The 21,577-nt window shown below is 49.3% G+C and overlaps 11 protein-coding genes across 11 annotated transcripts; 5 read left to right on the forward strand and 6 right to left on the reverse strand.

Moving 5' to 3' along the window:
- Nucleotides 1-1,147: 1,147 nt before the first annotated feature.
- On the forward strand, nt 1,148-1,609 carry M430DRAFT_27418 (hypothetical protein; the record flags this gene model as incomplete). Its single annotated transcript, XM_024865604.1, has 1 exon — nt 1,148-1,609. One exon carries the CDS (start codon nt 1,148-1,150, stop codon nt 1,607-1,609), a length of 462 nt encoding a protein of 153 aa, XP_024721635.1.
- Nucleotides 1,608-2,496, reverse strand: M430DRAFT_58207 (hypothetical protein; the record flags this gene model as incomplete). The annotated part of the gene is made up of 1 exon (XM_024868716.1): nt 1,608-2,496. The coding sequence occupies one exon, from the start codon at nt 2,494-2,496 to the stop codon at nt 1,921-1,923; it is 576 nt and encodes a 191-aa protein (XP_024721636.1). The 3' UTR covers nt 1,608-1,920.
- A 92-nt stretch (nt 2,497-2,588) lies between these two features.
- M430DRAFT_41682 (hypothetical protein) lies at nt 2,589-4,601 on the forward strand. Its single transcript, XM_024867493.1, has 5 exons — nt 2,589-2,817; nt 2,870-2,895; nt 2,948-3,233; nt 3,284-3,875; nt 3,926-4,601. Exons 1-5 carry the CDS (start codon nt 2,678-2,680, stop codon nt 4,484-4,486), a joined length of 1,605 nt encoding a protein of 534 aa, XP_024721637.1. The 5' UTR covers nt 2,589-2,677; the 3' UTR covers nt 4,487-4,601.
- A 1,115-nt stretch (nt 4,602-5,716) lies between these two features.
- On the reverse strand, nt 5,717-6,506 carry M430DRAFT_99899 (hypothetical protein; the record flags this gene model as incomplete). The annotated part of the gene is made up of 2 exons (XM_024870231.1): nt 5,717-6,286; nt 6,339-6,506. 2 exons carry the CDS (start codon nt 6,504-6,506, stop codon nt 5,717-5,719), a joined length of 738 nt encoding a protein of 245 aa, XP_024721638.1.
- Nucleotides 6,507-7,247: 741 nt separating this feature from the next.
- On the forward strand, nt 7,248-7,617 carry M430DRAFT_232977 (hypothetical protein). Its single transcript, XM_024864874.1, has one exon. It carries the CDS (start codon nt 7,254-7,256, stop codon nt 7,557-7,559), a length of 306 nt encoding a protein of 101 aa, XP_024721639.1. The 5' UTR covers nt 7,248-7,253; the 3' UTR covers nt 7,560-7,617.
- A 1,907-nt stretch (nt 7,618-9,524) lies between these two features.
- M430DRAFT_138776 (hypothetical protein) lies at nt 9,525-11,545 on the reverse strand. The gene is made up of 3 exons (XM_024862576.1): nt 11,463-11,545; nt 10,796-11,389; nt 9,525-10,746 (listed from the first exon to the last, which is right to left on the reverse strand). The coding sequence occupies exons 1-3, from the start codon at nt 11,508-11,510 to the stop codon at nt 9,613-9,615; spliced, it is 1,776 nt and encodes a 591-aa protein (XP_024721640.1). The 5' UTR covers nt 11,511-11,545; the 3' UTR covers nt 9,525-9,612.
- Nucleotides 11,546-11,754: 209 nt separating this feature from the next.
- M430DRAFT_34674 (hypothetical protein) lies at nt 11,755-12,837 on the forward strand. The gene has a single exon (XM_024866596.1). It carries the CDS (start codon nt 11,798-11,800, stop codon nt 12,458-12,460), a length of 663 nt encoding a protein of 220 aa, XP_024721641.1. The 5' UTR covers nt 11,755-11,797; the 3' UTR covers nt 12,461-12,837.
- M430DRAFT_232989 (hypothetical protein) lies at nt 12,698-15,636 on the reverse strand. Its single transcript, XM_024864876.1, has 6 exons — nt 15,503-15,636; nt 15,312-15,358; nt 15,149-15,244; nt 14,821-14,905; nt 13,106-14,764; nt 12,698-13,053 (listed from the first exon to the last, which is right to left on the reverse strand). The coding sequence occupies exons 1-6, from the start codon at nt 15,554-15,556 to the stop codon at nt 12,937-12,939; spliced, it is 2,058 nt and encodes a 685-aa protein (XP_024721642.1). The 5' UTR covers nt 15,557-15,636; the 3' UTR covers nt 12,698-12,936.
- Nucleotides 15,637-17,620: 1,984 nt separating this feature from the next.
- On the reverse strand, nt 17,621-18,308 carry M430DRAFT_27425 (hypothetical protein; the record flags this gene model as incomplete). The annotated part of the gene is made up of 3 exons (XM_024865608.1): nt 17,621-17,655; nt 17,706-17,751; nt 17,817-18,308. The coding sequence occupies 3 exons, from the start codon at nt 18,306-18,308 to the stop codon at nt 17,621-17,623; spliced, it is 573 nt and encodes a 190-aa protein (XP_024721643.1).
- Nucleotides 18,309-18,995: 687 nt separating this feature from the next.
- Nucleotides 18,996-19,970, reverse strand: M430DRAFT_66073 (hypothetical protein). Its single transcript, XM_024869207.1, has 5 exons — nt 19,816-19,970; nt 19,694-19,706; nt 19,447-19,576; nt 19,134-19,394; nt 18,996-19,083 (listed from the first exon to the last, which is right to left on the reverse strand). The coding sequence occupies exons 1-5, from the start codon at nt 19,842-19,844 to the stop codon at nt 19,019-19,021; spliced, it is 498 nt and encodes a 165-aa protein (XP_024721644.1). The 5' UTR covers nt 19,845-19,970; the 3' UTR covers nt 18,996-19,018.
- A 143-nt stretch (nt 19,971-20,113) lies between these two features.
- Nucleotides 20,114-20,438, forward strand: M430DRAFT_18530 (hypothetical protein; the record flags this gene model as incomplete). Its single annotated transcript, XM_024863890.1, has 2 exons — nt 20,114-20,153; nt 20,239-20,438. 2 exons carry the CDS (start codon nt 20,114-20,116, stop codon nt 20,436-20,438), a joined length of 240 nt encoding a protein of 79 aa, XP_024721645.1.
- Between the last annotated feature and the right edge of the window lie 1,139 nt (nt 20,439-21,577).

A 21,577-nucleotide genomic window follows, 5' to 3' on the forward strand; every position in this document is an offset into this window, starting at 1 on the left:
CGTTGTCTGTGGGGCTCGGACTGCTTTCGCCAAACAGTTACTGTACTGCTTTACCTCCGGCTTTGGGCGATCTGGCGTACTGGAAGGGTAATAGGGAAGGGGGACAAGGCGTTGCGCATGGATTGCAGAACGGATTCGACAGGTTCTTACTCAAGGGAGTTTGCTACCTAGGTATTATTAACCTTGCATGCGAGGGCAGCTTACGAATTGAATGATTTGCCTATCGTTGCATCGTCTCGGTGAGAGAGTCCTCTTTATATCGATCACTAATGGTGTCCCAGATTATTTTCATCTGTTGCAAGCCTAGAAACCATGTTCCATATGCGTTTGTAGCCCGAGCCTCCCGGCCAGGTGTTGCTAAACTCCCTCAGCCACTATCTGTCTACGTAAGAACAAGCGGAGAACGAGAACATTGATGACTTTGAAAGCCAATCACTATATTTAACCTCTGGACAACACCACGGCAGCTCTCCCAATCAGCCGTTTATCGGGAGTCAGGAACCTTGATTTGATTCACTCCATGGTGGCAGCTTTAACACAGGACGACCTCTTCCAATCTCCAGCTCGGCCTCGTGGATCGATTCGCTCTTGTATTGGTCTGCGATTGCCCGCTTCTGGCGTTATCGGCTAACTGCTTCCGGACTACGCTCCTGATAACAAGGCGCACCTCCCCCCGTTGCCAGTCACCTCCTCCATCATCACATCATCGACATCACTCACAACAACAGTCGCATCCCCCCGAAATACAATGTCCTCTACCTGCTAGACTGATGTCTAGCTGAGAAACAATTTGATTCATCCTCCGCAGCCAGCGCGAGGGAAAGTCATTCTTGAATCTCCGCCTCAGCAGGTTCACCAAACCGCCAGTCACCCCATCAGAGCGCTGCATCTGCAGTATCCCTGATAAATAGATTCCATCACCCTGCGATAGTCCAAGGGATCAAGTTCCTGGTTATCGGTTTTCCGAGTCTGAAGAATCTCCCGCAAGGTTGCCCTCTTTCCAGAACACTCGGGATCGGTCGCCACACGCTTATACCCTATCCGACGACGCGCACACCAACGACTCCCCATCCCTATCACCTACATCACTCTGGTCGCGTTGAGTAAAACTTCCATCTAGATCGAGGAAATACTGCGATAAGCAAAGATGAAGTTCCTACCTCTCCGCGATTTCGACGACGTCACCAGCGCGTTAAACTTCCACACACCCGATTGTAAGGTCATCGGCGGTTGCGATCTATATACTACGAAAGCCGCTGGGTCGGATAAAAAACTATATCGGAACATCGAGAACTCTTTGGAGTCCCAGTACGAATCCCTCCTTCGGCTTTCCGCCTCCGTGTCTCCACCCCAAGGCTCGTCTGGTCCCTCGCCTTTGAACCTGTCCCGGTCCAGTCCTTTCGGTCCCTTGAGCCAGATCTCAAGTCGCCGCACGTTTGCATACCTTATTGCCACGCTTAATGCTAGCCATCCCGACTATGATTTCTCGCATATTCTCAGACCTGCAGATTTCCGTAGGGAACGAAGCTTGAAGGCAATCCAGCGCTTGTGTGGACCTCACTGGGGTTCGCTTAACCCCACAATACAATGTCCCGGTCCCGATTTCTGACTACTGTATTCCTTGTATTAACGATTCAAAAGAACATGCTCCTAAATCAAATCACTGAAGTAGAACTGTATTAATGGTTATGATGAGGTTGTGTTTGCACGCGGATCAGACTCCAGCTAATTACACGCCCCAACGCCAACCAAAAATCGCTCTCACCGACCATGGTTTAACGCCGCGATATGCCCCCCCTTATCCTTACAACATCCATACAGCATACATAATAAACGCAAAAGTGGTATATCAAGCTGCTTGTGGAACCGTTGCCGGCGGTTCCCAAACGCCTGACCAGTAACAATCACAAAGGAAAATATTCAAGGGTCCAAGTCCATTGAAGCAGCGATGTCCTCACTAACTCCTCGTACTGGCCCCTTCCAACTTTGTTCATCCGACTCATCGGCCTCGTCGTCGTAAGCGTCGCAGAATTCATCTCCGTCAGATATCACATCGAAGTCGTCTGCGTCGGCTTCATCATCGCTCCACATTGTGATATCCTCGGCATCTTCGTCCTGATCATTAGTAACATTGGCTGCCTGTTCTCCCAACCAGTATTTTGCACGCTTGCTCGCGCCGCGGATGTAACTACTGCCACTTCTCTTGCTCATGCCACTTCGTTGCCTAGGACTATGGTTTATCACTGGGACGCCTCGAACGTAGATGTATGCTACGCGCTTCCTATCTTTGTTGAAAAAGAAGTAGTTTAGGCTCCAGATAGACCCTTCCTCACCATCAAATGGTTCGTCAGGTGGGGCCCAGCAGTATACCGTACACTCCTTCAGTGTCATCTCCTTGTCAATCAAGGACCACATATGCGGGCCCCATGCCTGACTCGCGACGGGCGCAGATGAGGTTGTCACATAGCTCGTCTGTGACGGGACTTGGAGGGTCATACCTGAACTCGGCCTGAGATTGTAGAGAGTCGTATCAATCGTGTTCATCACCTCTTCCCTTTCTCTTCAACTCTCCACCACTTCGTTCGGTCATTGGACCTCCTCGTCCCAGAAGGCGGCCAATTGACTTGAGTCTCCCATATTTACTGATAGCACGCACCTCCATTGCCATCAAGTGAAAATGATAGACGTACAAGGAGACAAAATTTTGCGTGTTCATGAACTTCCCGAGGACCCCACATCGACGGGGAAGAGGGCCAATTCCAATGTAGAGGCCGGGGTCGAAGAAGTCGACATTGCAAGAACTGAAAAAATCTACAAGTACGTATATCATTCTTACTCAATGGGTGGATGAGGCTCACCAGGCCTGTAGGAAAATCGACCGTCGAGTCATCCCACGTATCTCTCCAAGTTTCCTGCATGACTTCGGTAATACTGACCCGTGGAATAGCACTTTGGATACTGTACTTCTTGTGCTCTGCTATCCGCTCTAATGTTGGTCTCGCACAGACTATGAATGCGTCGGCGGGTCACGACCTTGCTCAAGTTTTGCATCTGACGGCCAAAGAGACATCTACCGCCTTGGCTCTCTTCTACGTTGCTTATGTCGTCTTCGATTTTCCTTCAAACATGATCATGACTAGGCTCAGCCCAAGGGTGTGGTTGTCCAGGATTGTCCTTGCTGTTGGGATCATTGGTGCTTGTTTTGCGGCCGTCAAAGCTGCTTGGAGCCTCCTGTAAGTTCTATAAGTGTTCGGCGTTTTCACCTGCCTCCTAACTGTGGTAGTCTTCTACGCTTCCTTCTTGGTCTGGTTATTGCAGGCATGTGGCCCGGTATGGCATACTTCATATCCATTCTCTACCCGACGAATCGCGCTGGGAAGCGAATCGGGCAGTATTTCACAGCAGCTCAGGTATCTGCTGCGGTCGTGGGACTCGTGTCAGCTGGGTTTGAGCAGATGGATGGGATGAGGGGCCTAGCAGGCTTCCAGTGGATGTTCCTGATCTACGGTCTATGCGCAATTGTTCTTGGATTCGCTCTGCTCTGGTGGCTACCAGATCGTCCTTTGCCTCCCGGCGAGAAAAGAGTTCGGACTGGACTGATGAAATGGCTCCCTACGAGCCCGCCGCTTCTCAAAGGAGAAGATGCCGAAATTCACTATCAAGACTTGACAAGGGTCTACCATTCCCGTCCATGGGGTCTGAATGATTTGGCGCTGGTTCTAATTGACTGGCGCCTTTGGCCCTTGACACTCATGTACTTTGGGGTTGTCGGAGTCGGCATAGGAACGCAACTATATGGAACCGTCATCATCTCAGGGATCAATCCTAATTTCTCGGGGACTATCCTCAGCTTGCTCTTTGCGCCAATTTGGATAGTAAGTTACTTTCCTGTCCGGCGAGCTCAAATGGAAATTGACCTTGCCAGATGGATCTCATTGCAATCCTTCTAGTGACCCCTATTTCGGACCGTTTCCCTTACTATCGACCGCTGTTCTTCTCTGGTGCCGCTTGCATTCAAATTGCAGGACTCCTTACCACCACATTTGCGCCTTATTCGCAACCATGGAGCCGGTATGGTGGCCTTCTCATGGTCGGTTTTGGGCTTGGTCCAACGGTTCCCATCTGCATGGCCTGGACGAACGAAATCTTCCAGCGCCGGCACGGGGAGGTTGGCGTAGCAGCAGCATCAGCTCTCGTTTCCGGACTCGGCAATCTAGGCAGCATCACGACTACGTACGCACTGTATACTGGTTGGCCAGAGGATGCCAAGCCGGGTCCACACCAGTATCGAAAGAGCAACCTGACCATGATAGGCATTCTCTGCCTCAGCATCCTGAGTAGTGTGGTGATGGTCCTCCTCCTCAGGATTTTTGGAAACAAGCCGAGCAGCAAGATCAGCTCTTCGATTGAAGGATTCCAGGACGACGACGCTGCCAGACGAGAGTTCCAGCAGAGGGGCTTCAAACGGATGTGGTGGAGCAAGTAATAATCTACTTGCCATGATCTGAGAGGGTATCTTTGGAGGATCTTCAACAGGTGGTCTAAAGAGGTGTGATGGTGGAGGAGGATAATTTCATTTCTATCTATGCGGGAAGCTCAACCTTCTAATGGTTTTGCATTTTTTTTTTTTTTTTTTGGTTTGGGCTTGGATTTTTTGTTTGATTTTTAGCGTATGATACCCATTCAGCGTTTTGATATGCTTTCATCCAAGGGCCACGGCCCTTGACAGCAACAGTGCTGTTACGCCATTGCTGGGACGGCGTATTGGACTGAGGCGAGACGGGTGAAAATGCTTCGCGCTATCATCTTGGTCTCGTCTCGTGGGATTGATTTGATTTTTTTTTCTAGAATACATGCACATACATACATGCTATGTATATTCGATTCTTCACGCCCTCGCTCGAATCCGGGCTGGGCAATTATAGACTTGGAAATGCTATATATATATTTCCGTTATCACCAATGAGATACATAGATACCTACCTATGCGTGACAGATCTCAAATAAACTAAAATAAAAATAAAACCCATCTTACCCTCTAACTCACTCCTCCTTCCCGTCAAAGTACTCGTGATAATCGAATCGAATCGAATCGGCATCACATGATAGCGATCTGGAACTAACACCAAGGGGGAACTTGCTTGCTTGCCTTCTGCCTGCTCGAAAATATCGTAGCCTGCCTGTCAGGCATCCAACAGAGCAGGCAGGGTTGGTAGGTAGGTAATACTGTAGACAGAGGGACGTTTCCTTGTATAAAATAATGGGAGCTTTTAGTCTGGAAAATAATATATGGTGGTCATCACAGATGGATGGATGGATGGACGGATTGTATTGTATTCTTCAAGGATGTACGGACAGATTGGGGTTTTGAAAGGTGTGTGGCCTGGCTCAGTCCGGATCTACGATGCATTGATGTCTGAATACTGAGGTTGAACTTTCACCACAGATGGCCTCAGGCTTTGAATTTAATTCAACGTCATTTCTTCAAGGGGTTCAGGTCGAGAAGTATTTATCTAGTACACAGCAACAACTATGTAACATTCTGGGCATTCAGCATGACATCGATTGCTGAGAAGAGAGATATGAAAGCCACCCCCCCGCCCCGGTGCTCCGCATGTTTGATTACTCCATGGTCCCGTATTACGCCCTGCCGGTAACGCCTGCGAATGCTAGAACCTGGTTGTCTGAGAAATAATACAAGTAAGCCAAATCACCATCAAAGCATGCTGGCCGGCGGCATACGCGAATGCTGAAGCTGAGCCTGAAGTTGGGCTTGCTGTAACTGTTCCTCGTTGTCAGCCGCAGTTCTCTGGTCAAGGAGATGTGGAAGACGAACCTGTTGAATTTGGCGCATCATCTCATTAGTCTGGGCATTTTGCGCCTCTGATTGTCGTCTTAACTCCTCGTTCTCGGCCTTCAGGCGCTTCATCTCTTCGCGAAGATCATCACTGCTCCCTCGAGCCATTCCGCTACGTTTTCTCTTCTGACCAGTCTTGTTATCTTCATCATCCTCTGTGAGTTCGCCATCTTGAAGGCTAGTATCAGTATGGACCCGCCTCAGATGCTCATTTAAGTTCTCTTGACGCGAAAAACCTTTTCCGGTGTGGCGCTTGCAGTTCGGGTGTGGGCAGTTCAGTTGTTTTCTTGGTCCGCCGTGTTTGTTATGTACCTCGCGCTCGTGTCGAAGGAGGCCACCGGAATACGTGAAGCCTGGCAGTTTTTCGCAACCCTCGGCTGGACACTTGTATGGTCGATCGTGTTTATCCATGTGTTTCGACCACTCGCACTGTTCAACGATTAGCAGAAAGGACGCGTAAGTTAAGGATGGGTCTGCCCACCTTTCTCCCAAAATCTCGGATCTCCTCCGTGCAGTTCTCGTAGGTGCAAACAAAACGTCCGTTGGGGCCCTTTGTGACTTCTCGATCTGGCTTGGGGATTGGCTTCGAGCGGCCCGGAGAGGTTGGCGCTTCGGACTCATGGCTCGGCGGAAGGGTTGGCACCTCCATTCCATCATCTGGGGTCGCAGCAAGATGCGGCGGATGGTAGGGATTCTCGGACAAGGGAGGCGGAGGAGACGGGTATCGAGGATGCTGGTCCTGGTGGAGGTCTTCTTGTTCCTGGTGGTCTTGGAGCATCTGCATCTGCGGATAGTTGGATTCGGGCATGAACGAGGCCCGCGACTCGTAGGAGAGCGACATTGTGTCGTGATAGGGATAGATGTGGTTCCAGGCGTGATAAGGAGGTAAGGCAGCAAAGGGCGGGTTTTGTTGTTCTCGAGGGTGGCGAGGGACGTCGCAATCTCGAGGTTGATGAAAGTCTCGAGAAGGTATGGCTCTTAGCTCAGCCTTAGGCAGCAACGAGTTTAGCGTCCGAGGTCCATAAGCGAGCACCGCCACAACGCGCGAGAGAGGAGAGAGGGAGAATCGGGAGAGATGTACTTACACCAGCCACGTCGTGGGATTCCTCAGCGGGCGCGTCTGCATTGGGGTTTGGATTTGGATTTGGATTTGCGTTTGCGTTTGCGTTTGCGCTTGTAGTTGCACTTCCATTTGAATTTGTACCTGTACTTGTACTTGTACTCAACCGCGAGTACCGGCGGACATGTGTATCGGGGGTGGCACCGTAGAAGCCTTGAGCAGAGGGGAACATGGCTGCTTCTCTGATATTAGTCACATGTCTCTGGTGCAAGGCTACCCAGGCAAATAGGCAAATGGGCCAGGGTCTCGGGAGAACTCTTTGGGGCGCTTGAGACAATGAGAAGCACAAAGATCTGCCTCTGCCTTGGAAGTTGGATGACTCACCTGCCTTGCGAAGAGCGTCGGGCGCAGCGGCCCAGTCAGCTCGGCGATGAGTTGGATGTTGCGCGCCGCGTTGCGCGAAGACTTCGAGTCGTTCGAGTGGCTCGACTGCTTCGACTGGCCGCGGCGGTTGTGCGCGTGCGTGTTGGGGTGCGTGTACGTGGTCGTGGTCGTTTTGGACTCTTCGGTCCCAGTCATCGCCCGGTGGGGGAATACGAGAGCCGACCAGACGTAGATGGCCGTTGTCTTGTTCCCTTTTGATTGGTATCTCTGGTGTATCTAGATCTATTTGTTTCGTCAGTGATAGCCGTTACGCGAGATTCTTTTTTTCCGTTTTGGCCATTCACTGCGTCTCTTGCTCACTGAGATATTGCATTCACCAGGCTGCCTCCTAAGCGTTGACCGTGAATCTTGGTCACGTTCTTGACGGGAAGATCTAGCTATTAGAAACGTTCAGCCATCCCGGCAACTTTGTCGGAACCGGTCTTGAAAAGCCTTAGCTGGTGAAGAGGCGTCAATCCTTCCAAGTTTCTGAGGCTCTCGGCTCTCTCCTGAAAAAGAGGCCTCGTTCCAAGTTCACCATCCCATCCAACTCCGGGAGAACGTTGTTGAAGGTGAGATGAAGTAAGGACCTAATGATACGTAATATGGAATGGGTGCTTACCATGAATATCAAATCTCGGCCGTGGAGGAGCAGAATAGGAGTAGAGGACGGGTGCATCAGGGAATGCCCGTGGGGCGTAGACATGAGGAGCATACGGTTGCTGGGCTGAGCGGGGAGATACCCTGGAGGTAGAAGCCATAGCGAACATCCAGAATGCGCTGCATGAAATCAACAGCGAGGCTTCACAAAAGCCTACGGCCACGTCAACTTGGGTAATTGTCGGCCTCGGGACTCCTGGAAAAACTAGCCCAACGCTGATAGAGAGCGCAATCGAGGAAATGGTTCGCCGAGTCGGTTTTGCAAACATCCAGGCTATAGGGATATTGTTCTGCTGGGAGGCAAAGTTCAATATGACTTGATAGAAGGATTGCCAACGTGAGGCATCCTACCAGAGCCGCGGGCTAACAAAGAGGCTTGACAAATTGGACTCAGAAGTTGCTGTGTTATTCGACAATACGCTGGGGTCTTGAATCTGATTGTAGGACCGAACATTCACAATAGGTGATATGGATTGGCAATAAAGCTTCCTCCCAAGTGATCAATGGACAGAAATATAAGGAAATCGAAGGCGAATTAATACAACACGATTATCAAGAAATATATCGGGGCAACGTCTCATCTCCATATGGCACTTGCTCATAGCCTCATTTCGACTTGAGATCACTTGCTCGCTTGGAAATATGGGCCATCCACATTATTGGCACAATGACGACCTTCTATCAAGTAACTGGAAATATTGTAATCACTCGTTCATGACCGAGCGCGGGGGAGGTCCAGCACATACTAATAAACGAGAGCCTCTCAACATTTACTACGCTCTTGAGACTTCAAGACGAATGGGAACGACGCGGCTGCAGAGACAAGGCCGAGTACGCTCTCCTCCTTTCACCGCGCAGTGTGGGGTGCGGGACAATGACTAGCAGCCATCTGGCGCATATGAGAGGCTAGAGATGCGCATAAAGAGCGGGAATCGAAGATTTTATCAATGGGGAGTCGGTGAGCACAATATCCATGGTTCCTGCAGCCTTACGGGCCCTGCAGAGATTGGTGGGCGAGAACCATCGAGGCCGTGACGAATCGGAGGAGTTGCTCTTCTGGCTCAGCCCCCCCAAGAGCTGGAAGCATCGATTCGAGTCGCGGTGAAGGAAAGTTGCGGATCGTAACGTTGATAAGGAGGAGGAGACATTTGACGTGCGGTTGTTTCGATTCCTAGTTTTTGCGACTTTTCTTCATCAAGCGTGGCTGAGTGCCTGAGTACTGCCTCCTTTCGCGGCCAGGCAAACAAGGATCTGATACAGTATGAGGCTGCCATACTACGAGATAGCAATTCATTTCCAACGGCTGCCTTTTTAATACGGTACCCAACTCCGTGGGGTGTTTCTGGTTTAAATTGAGATTGGCGAACGCTCCAGATTCCGGTATATAGCTCTCAAGCGGACGGGGACTGGTAGCCTCTCACTCTGCCCGATGTTCTTCTCCCTCACGTCCTCAAGTATTAATCCTGAAAAATCTAAAGTACCTCACTGTTTTGGCCCTTGGAACCAGTAGAGAGATTTCAGAATACCAAGATACCGAATTCAAATCATTAGAAGGCTACCTGGGCTTCTAGAAGCTGCATAGTGTTACATATACCCATTATCCCATCACTTCCTAAATCTCAAAAATTTCTCCAACTCCCTCTCCACCACCCTTTCTATTCTCCACCAAATCTAACCGCCAGCCCGTCCAGTTCTTCAAAGCTCGTTTAGTCTCCTTTACTCTCTCGATACGTTTCCTCGCCTCTTCTTCCTGTGCAAGTCGGAAGGCATCTTCATCAAAATCCAGATCATCGTCCTCCAACAAGCCACCGTCCGCCCCAGAAGTCCCACCTGTAATGGCATTGAAGCCGCTCGTGAGGAAGTCACCGATGCCCTTCCCGCCATGAGGAATGCTTTTCCGTCTATTTGGATACGTGCCTCCACCAAGGTCCACATCCGTGAACCTAGCTCCGGGACTCGTGACGCCAGAGGACTCCTCGCCATCTAGTTCTCTCCTACGTTCTCGCCAGATGCCTCTTCGAAGCTCATGCACTTCTCCTTCTAGCTCCCGGACCTTCTTCTCAAGGCGCTGTCGTTCTTCGTTTTCAAGTTCGTCCACACCATCATCGTCGATACCTTCTGCATCACGCTTCCTCGCTCGCTCTCTTTCTTCCCGTAAACGAATGTTTTCGTTTTCAAGACCGGCCAGTCGTGCCCTAAGATCAGAAGACTCCTTTTCGGCCTTTTCCCGCTCCCGCTTCTGCGTTTGGAAGCGTGCGTCATGCTCTTTGTGGAGCGTTGTTAAGGTTGCTACCTTCTTTTCTAAAGCATCGACTTTCTTCTGAAGCTCCTCACTATGGACTTTTGCCTCTTCAGCCTCCCTTTCGAGCGTTCGTAGCTTTGTCTCCGCAGATGTCCGCTCACTACCCTCCTTTACGGCCTTCTCGGTCGTTCGCTCAAGGTTTTTCTTCAAATCGCCCAACTCGCGTTGCGCAATAGCAGCGGACCGCTCACTCCTTGCTAGCTTGTCCTCTAGAGCTGCTATTTGTTCTTTCTCAACCGATGAACCAGAGGCTACACGATCTAACTGAGCTCGTAAATTTGATATTTCTATTTCCATAGATTCAATTGTTGAGTTCTTTGACTGCAATGCAGCCTCAAGTCCTGGTGGTGCTGTCAACGACATGGACGGGGACGAGCCATGTCGACGGGAAGCTTGTGCTTGAAGTTGGGAATTCTGACGTTGAAGAGCTGCGATCTCCGTTTTCTAAATAAGTCAGTACTGTAACTATAGTTATAGAGCATTCCAGATATACCAGTTTCTCCAATTCCCCGGAAGATCCAACAGCGGATGATGCATCTTTCTTCGAACTTGAGTCACCTTCGGCCTCTCGCAAATCCTCCAGCTCCTCCTCCGCTCTCTTCCAACGCTTTTCGCCATCACTAGCTTCTTTTGCGAGCCGTTTATTCTCCTTCTCCAGCTCCTCAATTCTCAAAGCTTGTTTTCGGTAGATTTCGGGGGCACTGTTTTCTTCTGGGGGGAAACCATGGCCGGGCGATAATGGCCCTGTTGATGAACGAAATGACGATGACCGCATTTTCGATTGCTGAGATATTGAGCTAGAGGACTTTCGTTGATGTGATAATGGGGTCGTAAGCCCAGAGGCAGGTTCAGAGACAGTTTGCTCAGCATCTTTACCATCACTGCCCTCCGTTCCTTTTGAATCATCACCATTTGCATCTTCTGGTGCCTCTACTTCCAATTCTGGCTTCGCATCTTCTGGCTTCGCATCTTCTGATTTCGCATCTTCTTCCTTTGTGTCTTCTGGTTTAGAGGCTTCCGTAGCATTTGTTTTCTCTTCTTTCTTTGCGCCAGACTTCTTCGCCGACTTCTTCTTCATCTGCTCGACCTGCACGTAGAAACTGTTAGCGTGTCCTTCTGGAGCTGACAAGTTTGAGCATTGACAACGTGGAGCGACATACTTTTTTTCTGGCCGCGGCGAGCTTCTCAGCCCTATCTTCATCAGCCATAGTGTCCTATCAGTCAAGAGTTGACGTTTGTTCCAGGCGCGTGTTGAATTCGAGCTTCTGTTGTAGAATGGCCTTTTCCGACAGCTACGCAGCTCCAGGCCAAATGCCTGAGGCGGTCTTGGCGCTAAATTAGCTCCCGCTCGCTGAGGGGCAGTGGAAACTGACCTACATAATCGACTCGGTAGGGGTATGCATCATGGGTATGCTCTCGAATTGCTTTCTGATTGCAATCCACGGCGACTGTACGGCGTACAAGGGCCTTAGGTTGTCACCCACAATACACGATTATGGCAGACCTCGCAGCGTCAGGTAGCCAAATATCAATCCACCTCACCGACCGTGCTCTCATACCTATAATCTCCTCCTCGCGATCCAACACCTCCCAATCGCAATCGCAAGCACAGGCTCTTACTTCCCTTACTACCGCCGCTGTCACAGCCTACGATTCTGCTTCTCGTCTAGATCTTGGACTGCCACAACGAATACTGGTCGAGACAAGTTCCTCCGGCCCGGTAATACTTCATTCTTATTTAAATCCGCAAAGCTCCCAACGACCACAATCACGGCATACGAGGACGATTAACCTTAATGAGAGGGAGATTGTGGAGCAGGCAAGAGAGGACTTGAGGCCTTTGAGTGGGACAACGGAGGGTAGTAGTGTGGCGGCTCATAGAAATGAGGGTGAGGAGGTGGTGAATGGGGTTGTTAATGGTGGTGATTACGGCAGAGGCACAGACATTGGAGATGGCGAGCAAGCCGATGAGGAGGATGGTGCGGTACAACAACCGCCAATGCTCATAGCTTCTGTGATAGCAGCCAGTGCCGGAGAGACGCTGGAGGCGAGGAGAGCAGCGGCGAGGTTGGAGAGGATGGGCAGAGAGTTCCAGAGGGAATTTATGAGGGTACAGGAAGAATCTGGCGAATCTGTGACTGGCGGAGAAGATGGTTGATGGGGGCTTGCCTATTGCGGCCTTGAAGTTTATCTTGATGAATGGGGACTGAAGACGGGAATGGAATGACAGAAAGTCGTAACAAAGTTACCGCACCCTACCCGTCTGTGACGGATCCCAGGCGAATACCTATTTACCAGAAAGCTGTGAACATAGGAAGAGATTAGTGGAATCATTTCAGTAATTTATCATGGACATTCACAGAACTATTCCAGACCTTTTGATTCCAGCTTATCCTTCTTGAAATAGATGAATGCAAGGAATATAAGTCCAATCCTCAGGTGCGGCACCAGGCGGTCGAAAAATAATCAGTCGTGGTCAATCCCTGATATTCGGAATCTATAGCTGTAGAGCTAGCTCACTTCATAGCAATCAGAATGGCTTGGTCCATATCTCGCAAAATGTCAATTTTCTTGGTCTATCTGCCTGCTATACACGCATCTCTACTCCCCAATGACACACCATTTATACCCGATTTAGATGAGTTGTTGGAAAGCACGGTTAATGGGGGAACGAAGGTTTGGAACACCCTTGTAGAAGTCGATAGTAGCGATAGCACGCTTCGTAATGCCTTCAGGGGTGAATTCAAACTTCTATAGGGGCGTCAGTACTATTCAACAGTAAGGGATATAGGATATTACGAACCTTGTAAACATCCTTGTAAGCACCACTAGCACCAAATCTGTTGAGACCGAATTGCTCATGAGTGTATCGTTCCCAGCCCATGGTTGACATGACTTCAACTGACAGGGAGGGGATTCCATCTGGGAGGACACTGAGTCTGTACTCCTTAGACTGAGTATCGAAGACCTCAAAGCATGGAATAGACACCACACGTGCCGTCAAGTTGTGTTTCTCCTTGAGATACTTGGCTGCATCAACACAGATGCCAACCTCGGATCCAGTGGAGACGAGGGTGATGTCCGCCTTCTCGGCCTCGGAAACGACGTAACCACCCTTGATAGCCTTTCCGATGGTGGAGTTCTCGAGGTGTGGAAGGTTTTGACGGGACAGAGCAATGATGCTAGGAGTATGCTTGGCGGTCAACGCAACGTAGTAGGCTGCGCTGGTCTCGTTTCCATCAGCTGGACGCCAAACCATGCAGTTGGGAAGCGCACGGAAGTGAGCCAGGGTCTCAATAGGTTGATGCGTAGGACCATCCTCACCAAGACCAATAGAGTCGTGAGTAGCGACCCAGATAACGCGAACATGAGACAGGGCAGACAGACGCACAGCGCCAGCAGCGTATGAGACGAAGTTCAAGAATGTACCGCCGTATGGAATGACTGTTCCATATGCAGCGAGACCGTTCATGATAGCGCCCATGGCGTGCTCACGTACACCATATCGGATGTAGCGTCCAGACCAGTCACCAATACCCAAAGACGGGGGCTGGAAATCAACGGCATCTTTCCATCTTGTCAAGTTAGAGCTGGTCAAATCAGCAGAGCCACCAACAAGCTCTGGAATTGCTTGGTGAATCTTGGTGAGGACTGTCTCAGAAAGCTTTCTGGTAGCCACAGCAGCATCCGAGGGAGAGTATGTTGGAAGGTTCTTCTCCCAACCTTCTGGAAGATCTCCAGTCAGACGACGCTTGAGATCTGCTGCTTCAGCCTTGTACGTTTGGCTATATTTCGCGAGCAGCTGCTCCCACTCCTGCTCTTTCGCAGCACCCTCGGCACCGCGCTTGTGGTAGAGGTCATATACCTCCTGGGGAACGACGAATGTCTTCTCGGGATCAAACCCGAACTTGATCTTGACTTGCTTGATGTCATCTGCCTTGAGAGGGGAGCCGTGAACACCACCAGTACCTTGCATCTTTGAACCGAAGCCAATAGTGGTTCGGAGCTTGATCAAAGAGGGCTTGTCTTTGACAGCCTGGCACTTCTTGATCGCTGCTTCCATAGCCTCTAGGTCATGGTCACCGTCTTCAACGATCTCGGTGTGCCAGCCATAAGCTTCGAATCGCTTTACCACATCTTCAGTGAAAGCACAGTTGGTGTCACCGTCAATAGAGATATGGTTGTCATCGTAGATCGCAATGAGGTTGCCTAGTTGCAGATGACCTGCAAGGGAGGCGGCCTCACTGGCCACACCCTCCATCATGCATCCATCACCCAAGAAAGTATATGTGTAGTGGTTGAACAGTTCAAACCCAGGCCTGTTGAATTCGGCTGATGCGTGGTGTTGGGCAATGGCAAGACCAACAGCATTGGAGAACCCTTGTCCAAGAGGTCCAGTCGTGACCTCGATGCCGTCGGTGTCATGAGCCTCTGGGTGACCGGGAGTGACGCTGTCTAATGTCTGTATAACAACCCATTAGATATTGTAGGTAATCGAGCTGTTGAGATATGACTCACTCGGAAAGCCTTAAGGTCATCCATCGACAACTTGTAGCCGCAGAGATGGAGGAGAGCATATTGGAGCATGCAACCATGACCGTTGCTGTTGGGCTGTTAGTTAACGTCGTTCTGCAAACTCCTTGAAATGTTGGCGCCAACTAGAATCAATGAGTTGACAAGACAGCTTTTCCGGAAAATTGTAACCAGCAACTAACAGTACAGAGAGTCCGATTACATCAGAAGTTCCGCTCGATGGGGTCCAAGATGATTGGTAAAGATATTCCGCGCTGCAATCGCTTCGTGTGACAAGCCGCCGAACCAACGAAATGAAAATCGAGAAACTTACGAGAGAACGAATCTATCCCGATTGATCCATTTTGAGTTCTTGGGGTTATAGTTCATGATTTTGTTGAACAGGACATGGGCAACTGGGGCCATTCCCCTAGCAAGAATTCGTTAGCAGCTACGGGTAGGAAGCTTCCTCCGCTTCCAGATCTCTGAGCACTTACATAGGAGCTCCGGGATGGCCCGAGTTGGACTTGAAGGTGGCATCGACCTGGTGAGAAAGCGATCAGTATTTGCTGATCAAATTGCGATGTAAATGCTGGCTCCAAAAGGAGCGGTGATGATGACATGGCCAGACCGCAACCAGCGGGCGGGGCATCAGGGAGCTAGATAGGGACAATAGGGATGAACTTACGGCTAGAAGCCGGATGGTGTTGATAGCCAGCTTATCAACGTCTGTGTAGCCCATGATCGCGATGGTTCGATGGTCTTATGAATGAGAGTTGCAAAGGGTTTGCGGAGGATGGAAGAGAAAAGAGACGTTGACGTACGAGGGTGTTGAGAGAGGTGGGGTCGCTTGCCCCTCATGCTTACTCAGCAGCATCGAGCTACCAAAGCCTTTTTACCCTGTTTTTTTGGGATTAATATACAAAAAGACAAAACACCAGAAATAAAATCCTACTCAGATCTCCGGCCATTCCGTGGAGAATCATATCATTATAACACCGCAATATGGTAGGTTGTAAAAGTCATTCCTCGACGAGACCACCCTCCGCACTCCGCACTCCACAATCTTTGGGGGGTACAGCATATGGCATCGGTACATAGCCCAGAGACGGCTCCACTTTGGCAGTCCTCAACGCTTTCGCCACATTATAACAATTCCTCCTTTCAGTGTTCGTATCTTTCTATGCAGTGCTACTACACCAGAGGCAAAAGGTTCTTACAACTCGGTGTCAGTACAATGGCAAGTCAGCCACCGTTGTTTACCGCTTATCTATCGCCATCGGTCGACGTCAGACCCCCCCAACCTCCCTATTCCTTTTTGTCCATGTCAACTTCCTGCTCAGGTGGTTAAAGCAGACGCAGGAACGTCAAGGAACAAGGGATCAAAATCTTAAATTTGGTCACCAACCCCCACTCTTTGTGTCCCGAATGTTAGCTTCGAGTATCTGAAAATGCACTCTCGTGTTTGTGGTCGTCTTCAATCCTTATTATTCGGTGGAACTTCGGTCCATGTTCTAGTAAAGGTAGATCAAAGTTCGGCCAATCCTTCAATTTTTTTTGGTGTGCATTTATATTCTGTTCTGAAGGCTCTATTCTGAGCTCGCTGCGTGAATCATCAGCTTTATTCTTCGTCGGTATATCTTGTTATAGCTGCTTGTACTTGAGGAGCTACGACATTCCCGTTTTTGCTCCTTTTCCCACATTTATGAATCCAGAAACAACCCGCGATATTCCGCTGTTAGTATCACTTTCAGCATCATCGCGGCGTATTTCACTGAAATTGCTGGATATGCATATATATTACCAAAATCTTGTTGAAGTTATACCGATGTTTTCGAGCCTTAGCATTGGAATTCGGAGGCGAGCTTGCTGAGAGTTGACCTGTACCATCATCTATTCCAGCATTGATGTTTGGAGGCATCAGATAAGCTTGATTATCCACAGGTTGCTTATTTGCTGGTAATAGAGGAAAGACCGCGTTTTAAGTTGTACGGGCACGAATAGTTCCCGAGCTGAATTCCAAGCAATAGTACGCTCTGGATCGAAGTGGTTCACATTCGAGTAATGTTTTATCGACAGAAGTATGGGGAGCATCGATCCCTCAGAAAATAGATGCAGCACTTTCAAAGCACCCTACATACATAAAGTTACACACCAAAGTTTTGCTTGCTTATTTACAAGTGTTTCCGAGCCCGATAGACAACTTAAGGCAACTGAAGGCATTTCATGGCAATTGTCGGTAATTAGCGGCAGGGCGTTTTCAACAATACTTTGTATGCAAGCAATAGGATGAAACGTAGATATAGAGAAAAAAGAGGTCAGAGTAGTGAAAGACTTCCCCACTAGCCATAGTTGATTTCTAAGCGCTATCAAGATTCAAGAGTGCGTGCAATGGAATTACTCAGGCCAAAGGTTGGCAGAGAAGCAAAAGAGCATGAAGTATTATCATAAATTCGGAGTTAAGAAGTGATGAGTGGAGGAGGTCTTACATGGTGCCTAGGCGGCTGACAAAAAATGCCTTACAAATTGGATTTGAAGGGCGGGAGAAAGCAGGAACAGGGGGCAATGGAGCTCCACATCTGAATCTGAAGTGCCAGCATTTGAAATCTAGGTCTGACGAGAGATGGATAGCATATCTGCGAAAAGACTCCGAACCAGAGTGGGACTGGCTCGGACGGCCGACGCGGGTTCTTCACTTTGAAGATAAGAGCACTTTGAAGGGAATACCCTTCGGACTTGCATCGGGGAGACGCAAGTGGGTATAGACAATGGTATCTCTTATTCAATGTCATCGTTCAGACCCGTACTACGCAGGCGGCTTCGTACCGTTCCTTTCACCAACTGATCACAAATCAGCACCAGGTTTGCAAAGAGTTGCATGCAGTACTCACCATCCAATGCTACAAGGAATCTACTAACGCAGTTATACGCGGCGACCTAACAAGAAACACCGTTTAGCATGTTGTGACTTCATCGCAAGAGCACTGCTGCACTGCACTCACCGTGCCCGTAACTTCCACCACCTCCTGGTCAGAAAAGTGTTTTTTGAGCTCATCAAAGATTTCTTGCTCAACGGCCACGTTCCTGGTCATGGCATCGGTATAATCGATAACCGCCCACTGCTTCTCAGTCAATCCAGGCTCGCCTTTCTTCTTTGCCGGCTCTTCCTCCGCCAATATCTTCATTCCCTCCTCACTAACACCCCCCGCCTTGGCCAGCGGTGCGTGATGCCCCCACTCGTACCAAGCCTTGTTACATACAGCCACTCTGCATATAGCAATCTCCCTTATATCATCACTTAAGGATGTCCTCGTCCTGACGGCCCCGAGGAAACTGTTCCAGCCATCTGCGAATGCGGGGGAGTGCAGCAGGGTAAGATCAAGCGGTTGCAATGGACGTGGGGCACGTCTCGCCTCGACCCGAGAGACAATGGCCTTCTCTTCGGGGGTTTTGAAGGCGTTTGGATCGGCTGGGTCGACGTACGGCAAACGCATGGTTCCGGCTCTGCTGTGCTTTCCTCTGTGACTTGTAATGCGTGCTGAATTGAGTTGAGTAGTCAAGTTGCTCGGTGTTGGACGTGGGGTTGAAGGATTGCCGAAGGTCAATAGCCGCGAGGTTGATTTTACGGGGTATATGAATGAGGAGTAAAGTAGTTTGTGCATCCCGTGACAGAATCTCCACTTATTCCTTAATAGAGGCAGGAATGGGGGGAGCTCATCAGTTGTTCATCCGTGAGGTATAGCCACAAGTTCTAGTTATGCGGACTGGCCAATGACTATCCAGATTGAAGGCATATTCACAACGCGGCTGTTACATGCGGCTGATAGCAATCTGCTTGGGGAGCCATATCAGACAAACCACTAACTATTTCACGAACCCAAGCTTTGATTTGAAATCGAATCCGGTAATTTGGAAACACCACTTATGCCAAAATTGAAATACTAGGTTACATTGGCCTGACTGACCATTTCCACTTCCACAGCCATCTCTGCTTCTATGCTTCAAGAACGCCGAACTGGTCAAACAAGCAAAACTACACATGCTTTCAGCCGTGGTATGGCCCTGCTCCCCAGCCTTTCCTGAGTAACCCAAGATCCTCCATGGGTCCCAACCCGTACCCTTATTCACATATAATTGTAGAGGAGAGAGTGTGAATAGGATTCACATATTGTCTTCCGGCTCTCCGATATTCGAATCGATCCGTTTAGCAGCTCACGTCCAAGCTGGCCTTCGAGTTCATCAGAAGAGCAACAATCAAGCCATAGAGACCTGCCACTCTGTTAGCACTGCCCCATATACATTCCTGGGAATGAACTTACCCAAGACTTCAGCGAAAATGAGGATAAGAATCATGCCGACGAAGAGTCGAGGTTGTTGGGCGCTACCTCTCACACCAGCATCACCAACAATACCAATAGCGAATCCTGCAGCCAAACCAGCCAAACCGACACTGAGACCTGCGCCAAGTTGGATGAAGCCAGTGTACAATGGCAATTCTTGCTTAAGTCCATCGGAAATCAAGACCGAGACGACCAACCCGTAGATACCAATAATACCAGCCATAATGACTGGAACGATGTCTAAAATACCATCAGTCCCGGAAATTCGAATCGACAACCTCCCCCAACTTACTCTTGACAATCAGGTCCGGTCGGAGAACACCCATTGAGCAAATACCAACACCTGACTTAGCTGTTCCATATGCTGCGCCGAAGCAAGTGAAGATAATGGCTGCCGAGCAGCCCATGGCACCGAAGAATGGCTATAGATGGCATCAGTATGATAGCTCCAATGTTATGAGGAAGTCGCGTCGAGGCTCCAGGATGCCTGCGATTATGGACCGTCTCGGACGAGCTGGACGAGGTTCGGGACTACTGACCGCATAGACCGGGCTGAATGATATATCGTCAGTTGATGCATGATAAATATAAGAAGTAATTGAGATGCAGCTTCGGCACCAAGGGAGCCTATCTACAAGGCGAAGAGGACAGCAACACTCACCATTTCATGTAATCGGTAACGTCAGTCATCTTGACAAATACTATTGAGTCGTCCTTGAGAGGTAGCTGTAAATGCAGGATATCGTCAGAGCTCGACGATGGCGATTGACGGCTTGCGAGATGGGAGTCGAGCTTGCAGGTAGTTGTCTTGATGGCGACGATGAGGTACAAGAGGAGAGGCTTTCGTACCGTCTTGCTTCTACCTACCCAATAGCCTCTGTGGCTAGTCTTCTCTAGGACTAGCGTACTTGGGGAGGCGCTCGCTACCTTAGCGGACAGCTCTCCTTGAATGTTTGAAGATGGGCAGATTCGATCCGAGGAAAACCAATCTTTTCTACAGTAACTCTCAAGATCTGGACAGAAACAGGGCGAACTAACTCAAGGGACCCTACCAGCTATACTGATTACCTTTTATCTTCGTCAGTCGACCCATTGGATCCTTTTCGACCTGAAGGCTTCACCCGCGCACTCGGAACCGTGGCATCTCCAAGTGCTCTCGCCGCCGATACTACTCTCGCCATTTTACTCCGTTTTCATCTGCTCTACGAAGACGAGAACGTCCCATACGTGTACCTGCCATCGAAGACGGCGCTGGGTGACCATGCGGGGCCAGCGAAGCCGTGATTGCTGCCAGCATCACCACCAACGAAGCCAGTGATCAATCAGGAGCCTGAAGGATCAACTGGAGAGGCTCATAATCTAGGTGTCTGGAAAAGTGTGACTACAATTTCCCAATTACAGCACGAACCAGAGAATATTTGGTGTTTCTGCGGCCGCAATACCAAATCTTGGAGTTATTCAAGCAAACCAGACAAAATCGATTCAGCGTTGTGCTGAGTTCGTCAAAATCCTTATCAACAATCGAGTAAGCTGTAGATTACACAGAGGATAGGTTTATGCCTGAATCCCGTTATATTCAGGGGGCTCTCAAGGGCTGTATGTATTCATCGAGCACTCATATATTTTGCCAGCCTTAGCCTTTCATGGCAGGATGTGTTGGCATTATTATATACCGAGCCCCTGAGATCTTGAGGTTTAGTAGTACTCCTCATAGTAAGAATGCCCATGGCAGAAACAGCTTCTGAGATACTTAGGCTTCTCTACCTAGGAGTAATTCAATATGCCAATTTTGCCACGACGTAGGTAACTGTCAATTTATCGAGTTAAGATACTAGGAAGCTTTATATTTATTCTGATATTGGACAAGGAGACTGTAAGAATCAGTTCATAGTTTTGAATTTTTTTACTACTAAATAGCTGAAGACGAGATCATTGCTATCTATATCCATACTCCGTAAGCGGTTCTCGTCCCGCAGCCCCCTGAACTCCTAGCCTGAGCGGCTACTCCTTGGCCCTTAGATCACCCATTAAGTTGTGTGCCTTGATACCCAAAAACTCATAGCACCATTCGGCCTTGAGGCGGAGGTATATCTATACAAATGAAATAAAAATGGTATCAAGAATTGGCCCTTTTATCCAGGCCAGATCGTGTGCTTTGGTATCTCGTATTTATATAACTCCGGTGTCTCCACGACATGCACCCGACGGTTTGTTGAGAAAAGGAATCGTTTTGTTTTCGTATGTACAGGAAAGAGATTTCGAAGGTGATTATCGAAGTGTCATTATGATGTTGAGGTACTCCCATTTACAGGAGTAACCGGGGGTGTTTCTGGTGTCGTACTTGTTGCTGAGGTCGTCTTCGATTTAGGCGGAGGGGAATTTTCAGCCTCCTCTGGTATTGTTGCAAATTTCTTGAGAACTTG

This window comes from Amorphotheca resinae (genome assembly GCF_003019875.1).
Source record: "Amorphotheca resinae ATCC 22711 unplaced genomic scaffold M430scaffold_5, whole genome shotgun sequence".
NCBI lineage: Eukaryota > Fungi > Ascomycota > Leotiomycetes > Helotiales > Amorphothecaceae > Amorphotheca > Amorphotheca resinae.